Source organism: Plecotus auritus, assembly GCF_963455305.1.
Source record: "Plecotus auritus genome assembly, chromosome: 7".
NCBI lineage: Eukaryota > Metazoa > Chordata > Mammalia > Chiroptera > Vespertilionidae > Plecotus > Plecotus auritus.
The window spans coordinates 52,059,161-52,080,492 of record NC_137774.1 but is presented as its reverse complement, the minus strand read 5'-3'; the positions used below and the strand labels follow the sequence as shown (position 1 = coordinate 52,080,492).

Genomic DNA, 21,332 nt, shown 5'->3' with positions numbered 1-21,332 from the left:
GCACCAGGCCTCTATCCTATCTAATAAAAGAGTAATATGCAGATTGACCATCACTCCAACACACAAGATGGCTGCCCCCATGTGGTCAAAATCCTGCCCCCATGTGGACACAAGATGGCTACCACAAGATGGCCAGCAGGGGAGGGCAGTTGGGAGGGACCAGGCCTGCAAGGGAGGGCAGTTGTGGGTGATCAGGCCAGCAGGGGAGGGCAGTTAGGGGTGACCAGGCCTGCAAGGGAGGGCAGTTGGGGGGGACCAGGCCTGCAGGGAAGGGCAGTTGGGGGGGACCAGGCCTGTAGGGGGAGGGGGGCAGTTAGAGGTGACCAGGCCTGCAGGGGAGGGCAGTTAGGGGAGAACAGGCTGGCTGGGGAGCAGTTAGGCATCAATCAGGCTGGCAGGGGAGTGGTTAGGAGCAATCAGGAAGGCAGGCAGGTGAGCAGTTGGGAGCCAGCAGTCCTGGATTGTGAGAGGAATGTCCGACTTCCCATTTAGGCCCACTCCCACTGGGATCGGGCTTAAATGGGCAGTCGGACATCCCTCGAGGGGTCCCAGATTGGAGAGGGTGCAGGCTGGGCTGAGGGACACCTGCCCCATGCACGAATTTCATGCACTGGGCCTCTAGTATATATCTCATGTCTTCTTCATTCAACCAAACAAAAATTGAGTAGTTTCCATGTCTTGGCTATTGTAAATAATGCTGCAATGAGAATAGAGGTACATCTATCTTTATGAATAAATGTTTTCAATACCCAGAAGAGGCATTTCTGGGTCACATGGTAGCTCTATTCTCAGTTTTTGAGAAACCTCCACACTATTTTCCATAGTGGTTGCACCAATTTACATCCCACCAGCAATGTATGAGGGTTCCCTTTTCTCCATATCCTCTCCAGTATTCACTACTTCTTGTCTTATTGATAATAGCCATTCTAATGGATGTGAGGTGATATCTCATTGTTGTATTAATTTGAATTTTCATTATAACTAGTGATGTTGAGCATTTTTCCATGTATCCATTGGCCATTTGTATATCTTCTTTGGAAAACTACCTATTGCGGTCCTCTGCCCATTTTTTAAAAATGGGATTGTTTTTGGTTTTTTTTGCTGAGTTGTATGAGTTATTTATACATTTTGGATATTAGCCCCTTATTGGATGCGTCATTTGCAAATATCTTTTCCCATTCAGTTGGTTGCCCTTCTGTTTTGTTGATGATTTCTTCAGCTGTGAAGACGCTTTTTTATTTGATGTACTTCCATTCATTTATTTTTGCTCTTACTTCCCTTACCTTTGGAGAGAAGTTTACAAAGAACCATGTGAGACCAAGGTTCATAAGTTTAGTGCCTATGTTTTTTTTTCTACTTATTGTTTCAGTTATATTCAAGTTTATAATCCACTTTGAGTTAAATTTTGTGTATGGTGTCAGATAGCAGTCTAGTTTCATTTCTTTGCATGTGACTTTCCAGTTTTCCCAACACCATTTATTGAAGAGAGTTCCCTTTCTTCATTGTATGTTTTTGGCTCTTCTGTTGAAAATTAGTTGCCCATATATGTGTGAGTTTATCTCTGGGCTCTCAATTCTGTTCCATTGATCTATGTGTCTGTTTTTCTGCCAATGCCATGCTGTTTTGATTTCTGTAGGTTTGTAGTATAGTTTGAAATCAGGGATTGTGATACCTCTGGCTTTGTTCTCCCCCACTTCCCCCCGCTTTGGGATTGCTTTGGCTATTTTGGGTCTTTTGTGGTTCCATACAAATTTGAGGATTTTGTTTTTATTTTATTTCTGTGAGAAATGCTGTTGGGATTTTTTTCTTTTTAATCCTCCCTTGAGGATACACACACACACACACACACACACACACACACACACACACACACATATATATATATATATATATATATATATATATATATATATACATATATTTTAGAGAGAGAGAGTCAAAGAGAGAGGGAGAGACAGAAAGACTGATGTGAGAGAGCCACATAGATTGGTTGCCTCCCACATGCCGCCGACCAGGGCAAAGAGCCTACAACTGAGGTACATGCCCTTGACTGGAATTAAACCTGGGACCCTTCAATCTGAGAGCCAATGCTCTATCCACTGAGCCAAACCAATTAGGGTGCTGTTGGGATTTTGATAGGGATTGTATTCAATCTATATACTGCTTTAGATAATATGGCCATTTTAACAATATTAATTCTTCCAATCTATGATCATGGAATATCTTTTCCATTTCCTTATGTTTCTTTCAACAATGTTTTGTCGTTTTCAATGTACAAGTCCTTCACCTCTTTTGTTAAGTTTATTCCTAGGTAGATTCTTTTTATGGGGACTGTAAATGGGATTGTTTTCTTCATTTCTCATATTTCATTGCTTTCACATAAGAATGCAACAGATTTTTATATATCAATTTTGTACCCTGCAACTTTACTGTACTTGTTTATTGTTTTGAGTAGTAGTTTTTGTGACATCTTTAGGGTTTTCTATATATAGAATCATGTCTTCTGCACACAATGACAGTTTTACTTCTTTTTTCCCAGTTTGGATGCCTTTGATTTATTTTTCTTGCCTGATTGCTAGGACTTCCAGTACTATATTGAATAATAACAGCGAGAGTGGGCATCCTTATCTTTTTCCTAACCTTAGAGTAAGTTTTCAGTTTTTCACCATTCAGTATGATATCAGCTGAGGGTTTGTCATATATGGCCTTTATTATGTTGAGGTACTTTCCTTCTATATCCATGTTATTGAGTGTTTTAATCATAAATGGATGCCATATCTTGTCAAATGCTCTCTTTGCTTCTATTGCTATGATCATATGATTTTTATCTCTTATTTTGCTAAAATGGTATATCATCTTGATTGCTTTGTGGCTAATAAACCATTGGTGTATTCCTATTTGATCATGATGTATTATTCTTCTAATGTATTTTTATATTCAATTTGCTAGTATTTTGTTTAGGATTTTTACATCTATGTTAATCAGAGATATTGGCCTTTAATTTTCTTTTTTTGTGTTGTCCTTCCTGGTTTTGGTATCAGGGTAAAGTTGGCCTTGTAAAATGTGTTGGGAAGTATTCCCTCTTTTTCCAATTTGAGTATTTTAATATGAAAACTCTGGAAGTCAAATCTTTCCCACCTCTGGGGTTTGTTTTTATTGTTGCTTGTTGTATTTTTGCTTGTTTGTTTAGTGTATCTGTGTTCTTTGTCTTGTTTGGCCACTGAAGTCTCTGATTTATTGTCTTGGTGGTATACTAATGACTGGAAAGAGATTTACTTGAACACCTGAAAAGAAAGTATCTCCAATTTTTTGCCAAGATACTTGTGTGCCTACTGATGGAAGCCTTCATCACTCAGCCACGCAGGTTAAAACTCTACCTTTGCTCTTACTTCCTGTTGATAGAACACCATGGTCAGCCCAGAGTGAGCGATTAGGCCTTTTTCAGTTCTTTCCCAAGACTGAGCACAGCCCCAGGAATATGTACGAACTTTTTAAAGTCCCATGGACATTTTATCCCCCAGATTTTTCTCCAAAGCTTTTTGATTAATCAATTGTTTGCCCCAACAGACATATATTGCCCTGGGAAGCAGTGATGAAAACTCTGGCTTATAAATGTTTTCAATAAATTCCCTCGGGCAGCAGCCTTAGCACTGGGTGAGTTCCTAGTAAGGTGAAATAAAGACAAATGTTTTGAGTTAGTTTCCAGGAAACCACAAGATAGGCCAAATAATTCATTGTGAATGAGGGCTGTTCTGTTTCCTCCAGTACCAGGAATGTGGGCTGTAATTTTCATGGCTACCGCTGGACTGGGGAGTTTGGAATGGGATGAGGGTCCATATGAAGACTAAGCCATTTTTCATGTCGAAGTGCTCTCTGGCTGGCTACAAGCCTTTGATTATTTTCCAGATTTCCTGAATAGTTAATTCTGACAGGTTCCCCCCCACCCATTGGTTTCATTGCTTTAGTGGAAGGTCAGACTTTTAGAATTCTTGTCTTCTCCATTTTCATTGACATCACTCTTAGTAGTATATTTTAACAAAGAAGAAGACAAATGACTTATTTATAGGACAGAGATAAAACCTGGAAGGAGTCTAAACTACGATAGGATCATAATAATAATATTCCTGATAGCAATTCTCTGAGGCAGAAATCACTATCCCTTCTTCATAGAAGTAAACTGAAGACTGAGAGGTTGTTACTTTCTCAGTGTTACACAGCCAGTAAGGGGTAGAATCAGGTTTTGATCCCAGGTTTTCTGATCCCAAAGCTGTGCTTTTTATTAGTAGGCTGTATTGGTACAGAGTGAACTACCAAATGTCACAGAAACCTATGTAAAATGCAGGCCCAGCTCAACAGGATCAAAAGAAATATGGAAAGAGCTAAACACTTCTATCACCAGGCATCTTTCCTAGTGCTGGACTCCCTGACAGATGGACTAAGGGCACCGATAAAGTCACTGTATTTCCATGTTGAAAAAAACCTAGAACTTCGTTGGACTTTCTTATACTTATTCTATCATCTATCTGCCTATCTATCTATCTATCTATCTATCTATCTATCTATCTATCTATTCCCCCACCCCATCCATTCATTTATCATCTATCACATGAGATAGAATTCAAGCCACATTGGCCTCTTTGCTGCTCTCTGAATATGCTAACATGCTCCTGCCTTTCAAGTTCTTTGTTATTTCTATTTTGCTGGTGGTTGGGGCTTTGAAAAGTCTTAATCTGGCCCTTGGATCTGACCAAGGCTCATGCTAAATGGTATGATGCCATTTTTTAAATACACTGTAGCAACGATCATACTCAAACACGAGCTGACACCCACTTTTTCAACAAATATTTATTAAGGGCCCGCTATGGGTTAGGCCCTATATAGGGCATGAAAAGATGAATAGACATAGGTTGTATCCAAAAGAATCTGTCATATACCTAGGTGTGTATGTGTGTGCACGTGCGTGTGCGCACAGGGGTGGGGGAGGAGGATAAGAGGTAGTTTTAAGAGCTAAGCCATGGGTGGACTTAGATGGGTAGAGATGGCAGGGATGGGTGGACTTGCTTTGCATATAAAATCAAACAAATTGGTGGCATCAAATTCAACTATTCAGAATCATTAACAGGAATGTGTTAATTACACCTCTCAGAACTGATTACTACACATATCTGGAGTCCCACTTGGACCAGCTGTTGTAGGGAGGATTTTGTTGGAGGCATCTATCTAAGTCATCTCCTGCTCCTGTCTTTTTTCTTACTGGTCATAACAAAAGGGAACTGATAAACCTCGTACCTGGGTACAGTTTTCCTTCAGGATGTTTAACTGGAAAAATAAAAGCTACCAATTTAAGATCCAAAAGAAACTGCTCAAATACCAGATTTTTGCTTCGTATAAAAATGAGCATCTTTGTTTGCTTTTTTCCCTTTCTTTATCTAATAACTAGTGGCCCAGTGCATGAATTTGAGCACATTGAAAAGAAATTAATTAGGAGAAATATTTTAATATCGCTATTTGCCCTTTCTCTATAATAGAAGTGTCAACCACATTCATAATCGACAATGACAGATTGAAATACACACATGCAATTGGCACCCGTAAGAGCTTTATATGTATCATGCATGCACGAGTCAACTTAGCCTTTTATCTATACTAATAAAAGGGTAATATGCTAATTAGACCAGGCCAACTAGACATCTTCCGGATATCCGACTTCCTTCTGAGCAGTTAAGGGGCGACCAGGCTGGCAGGGGGGCAGTGAGGGGATGACCAGGCCAGCAGGGGGCAGTTAGGGGGCGATCAGGCTAGCAAGCAGAGGCAATTAGGGGTGAGCAGGCCAGCAGGGGATCAGTTAGGGGGCAACCAGGCCAGCAAGCAGAGGCAGTTAGAGGCAATCAGCCAGGCAGGCAGGCGAGCAGTTAGGAGCTGGCAGTCAGACATCCCCCGAGGGATGAAGGCTGGACTGAGGGACCCCCCCTCCCAGTGCACAAATTTCATGCACCAGGCCTCTAGTATATATATAGAATAAACTTGCTTAATTAGACCTGCTTTCTGATTTAGCTAAACTTTTTCCAGCCCAGTGAAGCACTCCAACTTCTCTTTCAGGTAATTGTCAGCAATACAGCAGTAAATATCAACAAGAAGCAAATTATTGTAGATCACGCAGGGAGAACAAAGGGTAAAATATTTAACTGCAGCAGTGTTTGATGATATTCTGTGCAAACCTGAAGTCATTTTCAAGGTCCACCACTTCTTACTTCTTTTCAGTCAGGTCAAGTTTCTAAGCTTTCTAAATCTTCATTTTCCCAGCTAATGAAAAGAAAATAGGATTCTACCGAGTCTCCTATCTACCTACTCCAGGACTTCTGTGAAGATCAAATGAGATGAGGCACGGGATAACGCTTCACAGACATTTGATTACAGTGTGAAATGTTTGCACTGGCTATAAAGCAAGTCATATTCCTGGGCTGAAGAAACTTCAAGGAGGCTAGGTGTCACTAGAGAGAGGAAGCCAGGTTGCTACATGACATTGCAATGTCATTACCCAGCACCCACAGCCACCATTTTGGGGCTGGGCTGGGCTGTGGGCTGCATTTTGTGCCATGGGGTCTTGGCAGCATTGGCTGCGATTTGGTGGGGTGTCACTCCAGGGTGGTGGCAGCTCCTGTGTCCCACTTGGGGGAAGCCAAGTGTTGGTTTGTTGGCACCAGGTCTGTGGTGCCGGCCAGTGTGCGTCATGGCAGCTCCTGTGTTGAGTGTATGCCCCCTGGTGGTCAGTGCATGTCATAGCGACTGGTCAGACAGTTGGACACTTAGCATATTAGCCATATATACCGTGTTTCCCCGAAAATAAGACATCCTCCGAAAATAAGACCTACTTACAGGTTTCCTTCTGAGTGAAATATAAGGCATGCCCCGAAAATAAAGCCTCCAGGCTCTGTCTCAGAATGAAAATTAATTTACCATAAACTGGTCGCTAGGGCCGCCCCGACTGGTGTCTAGCAACCAGTGACGTTACGCGGAGTCCTGACGTCACTGCTGTGTGGAGGCGGAGCGGAGGTCGGAGTGAGCGGTGAGCGCGGGGCGGGAGAGAGGAGGAGACTTTCGCAGATGCGTGTAGAAGAACAGGAGGATTAGAGCGGACGGGACGCGGCGAAGGTGGTGAGTGCTGGTCTGTCTCTGGTGACACTACCTGATGCTCGCGGCCGCCTTCATGATGACTGAAGGTTCTCAGTCAGTGGCAGACCCTGCTCCAGCCCAGATCCAGGCCCCAGCAAGCCCAGTGACAGTCCCCAGGCAGGCCCCAGGGGGTAAATGTCTGATAAAAAGGTAGGGGGGATGTCTGGTGAAGGTGTTCAGTGGCACAGGGGTGGGGCGAGGGGGATCACTTAAAATGACACAGGAGGATCAGAGGGGGCAATCAAAATGACACAGGAGGATCAAAAGGGGTTACTAAAATGGTAATCCCCCCTCTGATTCTGCTGTGCCATTTTGATTCCCCCCTCTGATCCCCTCTGTGTCATTTTGAGTGATCCCCCTCCCCCCACCTTGATACCCCAATTCCTTTTTTTTTACCCCTAGAAATGAGCGCAAAAAGAAAAAGCTACTCCGTGGAGTACAAGAAAGGAATCATGGAAGACTCTTGGGGCCAAAATCTTACTGCTTTCTGCAAAGAGAAGATGTTGAGTATCTGATTGGTCCGAAAATGGCGAGCAGAGTATGGTAACCTCATTGAACAAGTGGACAAGGGAAATGCTAAAAAGCGCAAGTGTGGATCAGGTCGGCAACCATTATTTTCTGAGCTGAAAGACCTGATCTGTGAATGGGTTGTTGACAGGAGAGCAAAGGCTTTGGTTGTGAATAGGGCTCAGATTCAAGAATTTGCCCTTGCAATGGCACCACAGTTTGACATAGCCCCCAAAGACTTCAAAGCATCACAACACTGGCTGGATAATTTCCTTCAGCGAAGTGAACTGTCTTTAAGAAGATCTACAACATTGCTTAGGTTGGAAGATACTCAAGTTATTAAGCGAGCACTTGCATTTAAGTCCTTTATTGATGATGCTGACTTCTCTAAATACCATCTTTCCAACATGATTGCTATGGATGAAACTTCAGTGTTTATGGGCCAATCATCTCAAACAACAATTGAACAGCGGGGTGCCTCCTTAGCATACATTCCCTCCACTGCTTACGAAAGTGCACGTGTTTCCTGTATTTTGGCAATTCGTCTGGATGGCACTAAAATCCCACCTTTAATCATTTCTAAGGGCAAGAAGGAAAAGATTGAACGTGTTTTGGGCGTTTTTATTCCTGAAACTGAAAAAGCCTGGGCCACACAAGCAGTTATAAGGAAGTGGGTCGATTTAATGCTGCCACTTGTTAAGCGAGGGAGCCAAAGAGGTCTGCTAGTGTGGGGTGCAGCCAGCACTCACCGTGCTAAAGACATGAAGACATTTCTTCACGAAAGAAAAATAGATCAGATAATGATTCCCGCAGGAATGACGGCCTATCTCCAGACTCTTGATATTGCAATAAACAAGCCATTCAAAGACAATTTGCGCATGGAAATTAATGACTACATTGAAAATAGAATGGAGAGAAATCAGTGTGGAAACTTTGTGAAACCTAAACTGCAAGAAGTTGTGACTTGGGTGAAGAATTCATGGGAGAAAATCACTGACAGTTGCATTGCAAATGCACTGCAAGCAGGCTACCTTGACAAGAAGTACTCATTTAAAGACAGTGCTATTGCTAAACATGAGAGATTTGGTCCACTGATTCTGAAAGAAATGGAGTCACAAGAAATTCACCAGGAAATTCAGGAATTGGATTGTTATGATGATGTTCCAGAAGATGATGACATGATTGTTATTGAATAAATGAGTAAATTCTTGATACTGTAGGATTCACAGTTTGTCTGGTTTGTGTTGACAACTACCGTACTACTGTACCGTATACAGGTAATAAATTTCCTTTATTTTCATTTAACAATAAATGTGTACCGTATTCTTCTTCATGGAAAAATAAGACATCCCCTGAAAATAAGACCTAGCGTGTCTTTGGGGGCAAAAATTAACATAAGACACTGTCTTATTTTCGGGGAAACACATACATACATACATACACTATTTGAAAAGGAATCAAAATGTTAAATAATTCAGTCTGGCCAGGTGGCTCAATTGGTTGGAATGTCATCCAGTGCACCAAAAAGTTATGGGTTCGATCCCTGGTCAGGGCTGTATGGGAGGCAGCCAATCGATGATCCATGTCCCCCACCCCCTGCCTTTTCTATCTCTCAAAATCAATGAAAACATATCCTGGAATGAGGATTAAAATAAAAAAAATTAAATAATTTTTGGCAGGACTTTTGTAGAAGTCAATAGCTAGGAATCAAATTATAAAAGTATGATCATCTATAAAACAGACCCCACAAAAATTCGACATAGGCGTTTGCACTTTGCTATCTTTGGGCACTGTGACCAAATTGCAGGAAAAATCATCACAGAATGGGAGGAATGAGTAGAGCCATGTCTTGAGGGTTCATGGTTTACAGCCAGAATTATGAAATGATGCCAAACATCACTTCAGGGATAGTTATAACCACTAACTCCTAACCATACACAAAATACCCTGAACTACAAAAGTCCCAAGCAACTTACCAGAAGACAGACCCTGCCTATTGCTCTGTCCCCTTCCAGGGAGGTTCTCCATGTGGCCCTGCTCTTCCTCCGGGTCATCAGTGCCTGTGCAGATGGCAAGATCCGCATTTACAACTTCCTCAATGGGAACTGTCTGAAGGTGATGAAAGCCAATGGCAGAGGTGATCCCGTGTTGTCCTTCTTTATTGACAGCAACAGGTGGGTGGTCCGAGGTATGAACAATTCTGTTTGGATGATTTTGCCTCCTCTGGGACACCAGCCCTGGACTTTCTGGCAGTAAAGCTGGGCTTTGGCTGGAGGAGAATCATGGTCTCATGGGAGACTAAGTGGACTTTGCACCAGACTTAGCAATCAAGGTTCACATCACTCTTGATTTGTCCTGGATGTCTGGGCAACTCATGCAGTGAGTGCAGCATGGCTTAGCTGCAGGGACCACAGCTCTGAAATGGGCAGCCCCTGCTTGCTCCAGAGCTCCACCCACTGTCTCTGCAGCCTCACTTCAGATGCCCAAATGTGCAGGAGGCAGGGGAAAGCAGGGGCAAAGGGTCCACTGACTCCTGGAACAGTGCTGAGCAAGTGAATTTACAGACACCAGAACTGGGACTAGACTAATTGTATATAGTACTGTGCTTGATATATGCCATGTTCAGGGTGCTATTATGTGAAATATACCCACGTAGAATTCACTTGTTAAAAATTCTACCACAGGCTCACTTTAGACATCAAGTTAATCTCCATGAATCATATTGCCTTCTCTTTAATGAAACTTCACTATTTCTCATCTTAAAGAGGGAGGACTGGTAATAAGTCTCAATAAATAAACACTTTTCAGTCAGGAGGTAATAATATTTTTTTAAAAATCACCCCTGAATTTTTCTCATCCCTGACATCTGAAGAGAGACTATTTCCTTTTGGCTTGAGTAAAAAATAAATCTGAAAGAGATTTCTAATTGGAATGATTCCCCAAATTTTATTCTAGTGTTTTCAACCAAAACAAATCATTCTCTTACAGAGTTTACACTAACCATTGCGATCTTAAAATTGCAGCCTTTGGAGCAGAAAGGAACCTTTGCATAGTGTCTCTGTTCCTTGTTTATGGTGAGAGGAGGTCCAGGTAGAGAAGAGAAAGTGGCTTGCTCTGAGAACAACAAGCCATGGGCAGGTGGGAGGCAGTTCTTGGGGGGGGGGGGGAGGGCTAGGTTTGGAACTCCTTTCCCACCAGGTCATTAAAGTGAGGATTAGAGAAGATGGAAATCATCCTGCTTTAAAACATCCTACATGTTCAGTCTAAAGTAGAGCATGCTTGGAGACCTTGGAGTGATGGAGTGAAAGGGAGTGGGCTGGAGGATCATTGAGGCGGGAACCTCTCCCATTAAAGAGTTTTCCACATCCCCATCACAGCAATAGAAACATGGCATTTGGATGCTGAGCTTAAAACAAGGGTGAATTTCAGGACCTAACATTCATGCAAAGTACCTAAGCCTTCTGCCTCGAGCATCTGAGGTGCTTGGCACTCACTCCAAGAATGGAAATTCTTTTAAAAGTATTTTAATTCCAAAAGCAAAGTAATTAGAATATATGTGCCCTGGGCCCTAACCGGTTTGGATCAGTGATAGAGCGTTGGCCTATGGACTCAAGGATCCCAGGTTCGATTCTGGTCAAGGGCATGTACCTTAGTTGCGGGCACATACCCAGTAGGGAGTGTGCAGGAGGCAGCTGATCGATGTTTCTCTTTCATCGATGTTTCTAACTCTCTATCCCTCTCCCTTCCTCTCTGTAAAAAATCAATAAAATCCTATCTAATAAAAGAGTAATATGCAAATTGACCATACCTCCGCCACACCCACAAGCCATGCCCACCAGCCAATCAGGAGTGAGTATGCAAATTAACCCAACCAAGATGGCTGTGGCCACGGAGAGAGCAGGAGGCTTGGGTTTCCCTGGCAATGGAGGAAGCCAAGCTTTCCGCCTGCCCTGTCCTGCCTTGGCCTCCACTGAAGGCTACAAAGTTTCAATTATAGAAGATAAATAAATCCCAGATACCAGGGCCTCCACTTGGGTCACTGGGGGGGTGTGGCTAACCTGCAAACCACCACAGGCCCCTCGCCCAGGCCGCCCCACGCCCCAAGGGAACCCCCACCCTGATCCAGGACACCCTTCAAGGCAAACCAGCTGGCCCCCACCTGTGCACCAGGCCTCTATCCTATCTAATCCTCCTATCTAATAAAAGAATAATATGCAAATTGACCATCACTCCAACAGATGGCTGCCCCCATGTGGTCAAAGATGACTGACCCCATGTGGACACAAGATGGCCACCACAAGATGGCCAGCATGGAGGGCAGTTGGGAGGAACCAGGTCTGCAAGGGAGGGCAGTTAGGGGTGAACAGGCCTGCAGGGAAGGGCAGTTAGGGTCAACCAGGCTGTCAGGGGAGCAGTTAGGCATCAATCAGGCTGGCAGGGGAGTGGTTAGGGGTTGATCAGGCTGGCAGGCAGAAGCAGTTAGGGGCAATCAGGAAGGCAGACAGGTGAGTAGTTGGGAGCCAGCAGTCCTGGATTGTGAGAGGGATGTCCGACTGCCCCTTTAGGCCCGATTCTACTGGGCAGTTGGACATCCCTCAAGGGGTCCCAGATTGGAGAGCGTTCAGGTTGGGCTGAGGGACACACACCCCATGCGCAAATTTCATGCACCAGGCCTCTAGTATATAAATAAAATGTTAAAAAAAGTCAATGTATTAAAAACACACACATATGTGCCCTGTTCACATTTAATTAACAACAACAACAACAATAACAACAACAAATAGCTACAGAGCCCATGAACCCTGCTGTATGGCCTGCTATCCTAGACCCTTCAACAACCTACACCCCCTACTGGCACAGTAATTTCCTGGGGAATTTTCCTTGGCTGAGGATTGGACAGGACAGCAGTTGGCATGCAGATCTGGAGGCTGGGCATGGTGGCCTTCATGATCCTTTTCTGGGCAATCTTGTTTTCATTCCAGGATGGTTATCAACACAGAAAGCAATATCCTCACATTCCAGTTTGAGAATATCAAGTGGCAGTACTTCCTGGAACGGGCCAAACAAAGAAAGAACAAGGATAAAGAGGACAGGGAAGAAAACCTCCTGGAAGTCATCTCCAAGACTAGCACCCCAATTCACAACCTGGGGAGCTCCATATCCAGTAAATACCTGGTGGCCCAGGAGTCCCTGTTAAGTAAACCTCACAGGTCCCGCATTCTCCTGAAGGCAGCCAGGACACCAACAGGTAAGAGCTGACCCCCAGGCCATCAGAGTGGTACCCAATGGAGCAGGTCTCAGGCTTCCAGGACTAGTTTCTTCATGCAATATTTTGTCCAGTGGTTTTTTGATGATATAAATCTCACCTTTAAGGAAGGTGGGAGCAATTTTCTTTGATTCACCAATTTGTTAGCCAGCAAAGGGAAGGGAACTTCCTGATTTTCAAGGCCTAAGTTTTCAGATTATTAGAATCTTTGTACAGTAGCTAATATTAGCCCTTAATACTTGCCATTAAAACAAAAAGCAAGCAACCAACATTCTCCCTCCACACCCCCTAGCCAAACATATGGTACATAATTATTTTCTTAGGACAAAATCTATACTAATAAAAGGGTAATATGCTAATTAGACTGGACGTCTTCTGGACATCCTTCTGGATATCCTTCTGGACATCCTTCCTCCTTCCAGACAAAGCCACGGTGGCGGGGGTCGAGGCAGAGGTGGTTAGGAGCGATCAGGCTGGCAGGGGAGAGCAGTTAGGGGCAATCAGGCAGGCAGGCAGAGGTGGTTAGGGGTGATCAGGCAGCAGGCAAAGAGGTTAGGGGCGATCAGGCAGGCAGAGGTGGTTGGGGCAATCAGGCAGGCAGGGGAGCAGTTAGGGGCATCAGTCAAGCAGGCAGAGGGGTTAGGGGTGATCAGGCAGGCAGGCAGGTGAGCAGTTAGGAGCCAGTGGTCCTGGATTGCAAGAGGGATGTTCAACTGCTGATTTAGGCCTGATCCCACAGGGCAGTCATACATCCCTGGAGGGGTCCTATATTAGAGAGGGTGCAGGCCAGGCTGAGGGACCCCCCCCCCCATGCACGAATTTTGTGCACAGGGCCTCTAGTCCTATATAATAAAAGGCTAATATGCAAATTGACTGAATGGCAGAATGACCAGTTGCTATGATGCACACTGACCACCAGGGGGCAGATGCTCAATGCAGGAGCTGCCCCCTGGTGGTCAGTACGCCAGAAGCCAGGCTCATGGCTGGTGAGCACAGTGGCCGTGGCAGGAGCGGGCCTAAGCCATTAGTCAGACATCCCTTGAGGGCTCCTGGACTGCAAGAGGGCGCAGGCTAGGCTGAGGGACCCCCCCTTCCAGTGCACAAATTTCGTGCACCAGGCCTCTAGTCCTATATAATAAAGAGGTAATATGCAAATTGACCATCAGTCCAACACACAAGATGGCCACCCCCATGTGGTCAAAGATGGCCACCCCCATGTGGACACAAGATGGCCGCCACAAGATGGCTGGCAAGGGAGGGCATTTGTAGGCAATCAGGCCAGCAGGGGAGGGCAGTTGGGAGGGACCAGGCCTGCAAGGGAGGGCAGTTGGGGGTGATCAGGCCTGCAGGGGAGGGCAGTTGGGGGCGATCAGGCCTGCATGGGAGGGCAGTTGGGGGCAATCAGGACTGCAGGGGAGGGCAGTTAGGGGTAACCGGGCCAGCAAGGGAGGGCAGTTGGGGGCAACCAGGCCTGCAGGGGAGGACAGTTAGGGGTGACCAGGCCAGCAGGGGAGGGCAGTTAGGGGCAATAGGGCCAGCAGGGGAGCATTTTGGCTTCAATCAGGCTGTCAGGGGAGTGGTTAGGGGGTGATCAGGTTGGCAGGCAGAAGCAGTTAGGGGCAATCAGGCAGACAGGCAGGTGAGCAGTTGGGAGCCAGCAGCCCTGGATTGTGAGAGGGATGTCCAACTTCCCGTTTAGGCCCGATCCTAGTGGGATCGGGCCTAAACGGGAAGTTGGATATCCCTCGAGGGGTCCCAGATTGGAGAGGGTGCAGGCTGGCTGAGGGACACCCCCCTCTCCCCCCCTGCAAGAATTTCATGCACTGGGCCTCTATTATTATTATAAGGCAGAAGAAAAATGTTCTTTGCAGAATGTATTATCTCTACCCCTGATTGAGAACATGCATACCTGGAAATATTAGTTATGAAGCAGGAACCTCTGTGTGTGTGTGTGTGTGTGTGTGTGTGTGTGTGTGTGTGTAAGTGTGCAGTGGAGTGGCATGGCTCATGCCATTTATAAGACATACAATGAATAAATTGTGTGGGAGCTAGAGTAGGCAGACTTCTTTTATTAACCTATATTTGGAGTGTGAAGTTGGACCCATAGATCAATAGATCACCTCCCAGAATGTAGCACTGCAAATGGTCAGCTAGGAAAGAGGACGAAGATTTTCAGATAATGCTTAGAGCTTAGTAATCAGTAGGTGGGGTGATCAATCCTTAGGCTCCAGGTGACTACTTAGGTTCATATGACAAACAATAAGGTGATGGTTTGGGTGAAAACCAATCAAATTATCAGCTATGCCCCCATTATTCAGGCTTAATTGAATTATGTACTTACTATGGTTTTTTCATCAATCTTAATTTAGCAGGGTCATTAGAGGCGCCTCAAAGTCAAGTCAAGCTAAAATCACCCCGAAGAGATGGAGACAGCAAAGTGAGAGTGAGTGCTGTTTCTAAGGAAGTCATTAGCTTGGATAGTGGGCAGGAGAGTCTGGAAGCAAAATCCCTTTCAGGAGGTAAGATGAACAGTGATGCTTTAGTCTCAGTGGCATGCTCCAACTCTCTCTCTCTGTCTCTCTCTCTCTCTCTCCCCCCCCCCCCCCCCCTTTGCTCAGTCTAGTTTTTCAGCAGATCACTAACGTTGCTTATCTGAGACTTCACAATAGATAAAATGCCTGGCTTTTCCTAAGAGTGATTGGTTTTACTTAATTGTCTTAAGAGCTTGAGGCCACGGAGGGAGAACCTTTGTAAGAGCTAAATTTGGGCTCATAGTCTGACTCCCTTCCCTGCCATTCAGCCTCCTCAGTTCTTGGATGGTTACGTCATCAGTCTGAATAATGGGGAACAGAAGAAAGAAGAGGAAGTTGCGGCTGATTTCAGAGGGTGTTTTAGGGGATTTCATGGGGAAGGAGATAGATTTGGGGACGGGTGCTAAGTATATGAGATAAGGAGATAATCGAGAGATGAGGAAGGGGCTTTTAAGAAGAATTACTGGACAGCCACAAATACTACGTCCCTTTGTTGTTTTTGAGGAACTTCGATAAAGATTTGAAATGCCTTTCAAATAGTTTGGTTAATACAACAGTGCTTCTTTGAATCAAACTCCCTGTAGATACTAGTTTCAAGGTGAGGGGAAAACAATTAAGTTTTAGAAGGGGTCTACTAACAGTGGGCATCTTTGTATGTACCTATGTCTGTGTACCCATGTAGATATATACCTGTAGTGTAAAATCCTAGGAGAGGCTTTGCTGAGCCAAAGGATAACTGCATTTAAAAACCAGAAAGATATTGTCATGGTGGTCCTTTAAAGATGGTGTATCAATTTACCATCCCACCAAGAATGCATGAGGACTCCCACTGCACCCATGCCAACAATCTAGCATTTCTTCTCTCTCTCTCTCTCTCTCTCTCTCTCTCTCTCTCTCTCTCTCTCTCTCTCTCTTTGTTAATCCTCACCTGGGGATATTTTTCTATTGATTATTAGAGAGAGTAGAAGGGAGGGGGAGAGACAGAGAGAAACACCAATGTGAGAGCGACACATAGGTTAGTTGCCACCCAAACATGCCTTGACTGGGGCCAGGGATTGAGCCTGTAACCGAGGTACATGCCCTTGACCAAAACAGAACTCGTGACCCTTTCGTCTGCAGGCCTACCCTCTACCCACAGAGCCAAACCGGTTAGGGCTATCTATCATTTTACACTTGCTTGTATCATAAGAAAAAGTGGTCTTTGCATTTCTTGAAGAATGATCACTAACAAACTAAATGTTCATCAGTGAGCAATGACTAATAATGAAAAAAATATATTTTGCAATATTACACAACAGATAAAATTGTATCACAAGGATCTATATATATTGACTTGGAAAGAAATCAACAATATATTATTATATAAAAAAGACAAGTCAATGAACAAAAAGTTATCACAATTTTTATAAGAGGAGAAAAAATTGCGTGGTTTGTCACACATGTACACATATAGGTGTGGAATGGTTTGTTCTGGGATTGAAAGGAGAGTGGGGAAGATTTTGACATCTTAATTTTATTTTGTTTTATATGTTTTTATAAAATATTATTTAATTCACAAAGATAAAGGGAGAAATATGAAGTTTTATTCCATCCTAGTATGTCCATACACAAATATCTTGGGATAAAGCAATATAGTCAAGGAAGATTATATGCTTAGCACATGGTCCCATTTTATTTGCTAGTTATAGATTGCTATAGTTGGTGGTACAGAGTTTTACTTGCTGGGTCAGACTAAACAAATGACTTCCACTTTTCATGACTCAGTTATTCCTTTTGTAAAATGGGAATACTACTTTCAGTGTATCCATGAGGTATTGTAGGGGTCGAAAGGCCCAACTGAGATATGATAGATTTGCTCACCTGTGAAGACATTCTTAACTCAGATCTTAGGCACCTTGGTCTTGACCATGATCTAGTGTGACAGGATGAATCTCTGGTTCTTAATCAGCAGCTTTTGGTTCTGCTGCTATTGTGCAAAACATTTCAGGAACTCCTATTCAGGAGCTGCCTTTCAGTCATGCTGTGATATTTAGCATTTCCCAGGGGTGAAGATAGTTTTGACTTTAGAAAATGTCCAAAGATCATTTGGAGTCAAATTTGATTAATAAGATGGGAATACAATTTTGTCATTCAATTTTTCTTTAAAAACAGGTATGTTACTATGAATTTATAAGGCCTATTTTGATTATAAATGAGGTATGACATTTCAAAATATGTGTGGAGCATTGGGATTATATATGTTCCCTCCAAAATATGCATATCTAGAGGTTAATGCACACGTACACACAAGTACTAGCATATTTGTTAAAGACTTGTTGTATTGAATATGTCGTAATTTCTGGTATCATGGGGGATTTTTGCCCACATGATGGATGACATGTCCATTGGGCAACAAATATGTCAGTTTGCATCCCAGTTAGAACGGATTTAATTTTCATGCTTAAATACTTAATGCTTTTTCATGGGACACTGATTTCTTTTTCTTTCTTTCTTTTTTTTTTTGAAAAACTAGATGATATGGAAAGAGTACAAAAAAAGGGACAACTGGAAACTTCTGGACACCTGCCCAAACACTCAAAGAAAAAGTCCTGGAAAATCTCTATGTCACCTGACCGGTTCCTACTGACAGTTAATGCCCTGCAGCAAGCCCATAATTCAGGGGAGTATGCCTACCCGCATAGGGCCCAGACCCAAGTCATTGATGTTTGGGAACCTTTAATTTCACACCCAAGGAAGGTCCTTAATTTCAAAGGAAAATCACTACAACATGCAGTTGACAGTTTGAGAGTCAGCCACCCTTCCATAGATGTGAAAGAAACCAATATTTCCCTTGAAATCCAGAAACTGCAGCCCAACTTGAAGAACTCTTTGCACCATTCCCGAGTCCATTCTACCATACCCCAGCCCATGATTATCCGCTCCAGCTTAGTTGAAGACCAAGTCCCCAGTTCCATTGACAAGGCAGTACACAGCTTCAGACCCTTAACCAGCATGCATGTCATTAAGGCAAACCGCATGCTGGCTCCAAAAGTAGGCAAGACAACCCAGCCTGTCAGGAAAGAACGGCCTTGCTACTGCACGGCCCTCGATCCATTTAGAATGAACAGCGACTTCATGCTGCTGACTGTGAGGGAGGAGAAAGAGTACGAGGAAGCCAAGCTGAAAGAATACCAGGCCACAAAGCCCACTGGAGTGGTCAACCCAGAAAAGGCCAGAAAAGCTGCATGGATCAGGAAGATCAAAGGCCTGCCCATAGATAACTTCATGAAGCAAGGGAAAACCGCAGCCCCTGAACTTGGTCCAAATGTATTTATCTGAACCAGCCTTGTGAGATTACAATGTCTTGCAATAAAAAGGAAGCAAAGTAGACATTGGTGTTTGGGTTATTTTATTTTAGTGAAGTTGGACTGACCTAGGGAGGGTGCTTGCTGTCAGTCAAACCTGGGAACAGAAATACGTGGGGTCAATGCAAGCCTGTGAAAATTTGGGAATACATAATCCCCAGGAACTCACTCTCTTGGCTCGTGGGGCTCGCTTGTTCCTGCTTCCTTGCATTTGCCCATGTTTCCTCCATAGCCATGTGGCCCTGTGGACCCCACACGCAGTGGACTGATAGACTTCAGATGGGAACACAAGCTAAGCTAGCCTGATGCTGGACTGGACACTGCTCCAATATGGAGCGAAAACTCTGGACACTAGCTCTGATTCCAGCTCTGCTGAAGCCACAGCTACACGGCTTCCTCAGTGGGACAAGAGGACATGGGACCTTGGAAACTCAGGGGTTTAATTCCACAGAAATAAAGCTTTCTACAATATCTCATCCTCCCGTGCGAGTCTCAGAAAATTCCTTTTTCGGAATATCACAAGAAGCTCACTCCCACCAGCAACAGATGGAGATGTGGAGATCTCCCTACCACTAACAGTATCAGGGTCCAGGCAGGTAATTTAGAAGAGTGCAGTCCACCTTTGGAGAGTTCAAGCCCCATCCAAAGGGCACTGTTCCTACTCAGCGGCTCAGCATGGCCATAGGATGCTGTGAGATAACAGAAAATATATATTGGCCTCTGCCACTCGTTCCTGGCACAGCTCCTGAAACCCTTGTAATTTCCCAAGCAATAAGAATACTAGGAATATCTTTTGTTCTAATATTTGTCTTTGACCCCATCCCTGGCACAGAGATCTTGAAAACCTTTTAATTCCTAAGTGATATTAGCACTAGTGTTCTAATGATGTGACTGGGTGGGCTCCTGGATGGGCTCTTGTCACCAGAAAAACCAAGCCATGAGGTTTGGAACGAGAGGCTGGAAATGGAGTTAACCATTAGACATGCCTGCATGAGGAAGCTCCATAAAAACCCCAATAGCCGGGGGTTTGGAGAGCTTCTCAGTTGGTGAAGACATCCACATCCTGGGAGGTGACACACCCAGCTCCACAGAAGCTCCTGAGCTCGGACCCTTGCAGACCTTGCCCTATGTGTCTTCATCTGGCTCTGGGTGTTTTTTTGTTTTTGTTTTGTATCCTTTAATAAACTGGTAACTGTAAGTAAGTGTTTCCCTGAGTTCTGTTAGTTGCTCTTGCAAGTTAATTGAACCCGAGGAGAGGGATCCTTGCAACCTCTGAGCTATAGCTGGTTGGTCAGAAGCCAGGTGAGTACCTGGGCTTGTGACTGGCATCTGAATATGTGTGTGTGTGTGTGTGTGTGTGTGTGTGTGTGTGTGTGTGTGTGAGAGAGAGAGAGAGAGAGAGAGAGAGAGAGAGAGAGAGAGAGAGAGAGTCTTGTAGGACTGAGCCCTTAACCTGTGTGAGCTGATGATGTCTCCAAGTGGATAGTGTCAACATTTAATTAAATTGTAGGACACCCAGCTGGTGCTGCAGAGAATTGTTTGATGTGGAGAAAAACCTCGACTTATTTGGTGACAAGAAATGAAGTGTTTTATATGAGTAGTAAAGAAGACACACAGGAGAGAAACACAGTAGGGAAGAACTATTTTTTTTCCTGCTCAGGATATAAACTGAATTGAGATTTTTCTATACAGATGGTAATGAGTTCAAATAGAATGCAAAACAAAAACAACAAAAACCCCAACCCACAACCCCCCACAACCTGCATGGCATGGGCTGTCTAGATGCACAGGTAACCTGTTCACTGCCTCCACTTTTCACTTTCAAGTGCAGGAATACTAGTGTTTGCCAAACTGAAAACAATTTCTTTTATTATTAGGTTTAAAGTAGCACTGTCAAATAGCCATGCAAAAATAGTGATTTTATTAGAAAGAATTCTCTCAATTAAGGAAATGTGCTAATACACATTATTCCACACGTCTTCAACAGCGGCTTGACCTGTAGGCCACCCGGGGAGGATGCTGTTATGATCAGTGTCAAAGATGATTTACGATCCCCGAGTTTCAGATCCTTCATATGGGCAAGACCACACCATTAGCAGCTGAACTTAAAACAGTAATACGAATACCATCTTCTATTTACGAGGTACTTATCCTGTATGCTACCATTATCATCCCCACTTTAAAAAAAAAATGTACAGAGGTTAGATAATTAGTAAGTAGAGGAGCGAAGGTGGGGAGCCTTGCGGCAGCTCAAACCCAAAAGTTCAAACTCCGGGACCAGCTCTCAGCCTCTCTATTCCTTACTCTTTCAAGGTGTGTTTTCCTCTCATAATTAAACCCTCCACTACTTATTGGAGTCCTCCTGCTTTGTTCTCCTTAATAACTTTTTACCCCTTCGTAGGAGCACATCGATTTTTTTCAATTGCTTCTAAAATTTAAGGTACAAATATGATACCCTCGCCTTCGGACATCGATGCTGGTAGGAATAATACCACTCAGGTGGCAATAACA

At 44.0% G+C, this 21,332-nt stretch overlaps 1 protein-coding gene across 1 annotated transcript in view; it reads left to right on the top strand.

Moving 5' to 3' along the window:
• Positions 1 to 18,795, top strand: part of FBXW10B (F-box and WD repeat domain containing 10B) — a gene marked incomplete at both ends in the record, with an annotated part of 47,873 nt that extends 29,078 nt beyond the window's left edge. The window contains 4 exons of the mRNA XM_080677391.1: positions 9,696 to 9,854; positions 12,663 to 12,928; positions 15,316 to 15,477; positions 17,990 to 18,795. Coding sequence (XP_080533517.1) covers positions 9,696 to 9,854; positions 12,663 to 12,928; positions 15,316 to 15,477; positions 17,990 to 18,795 — 1,393 coding nt within the window. The remainder of the gene's footprint in view (positions 1 to 9,695; positions 9,855 to 12,662; positions 12,929 to 15,315; positions 15,478 to 17,989) is intronic.
• Positions 18,796 to 21,332: the final 2,537 nt, after the last annotated feature.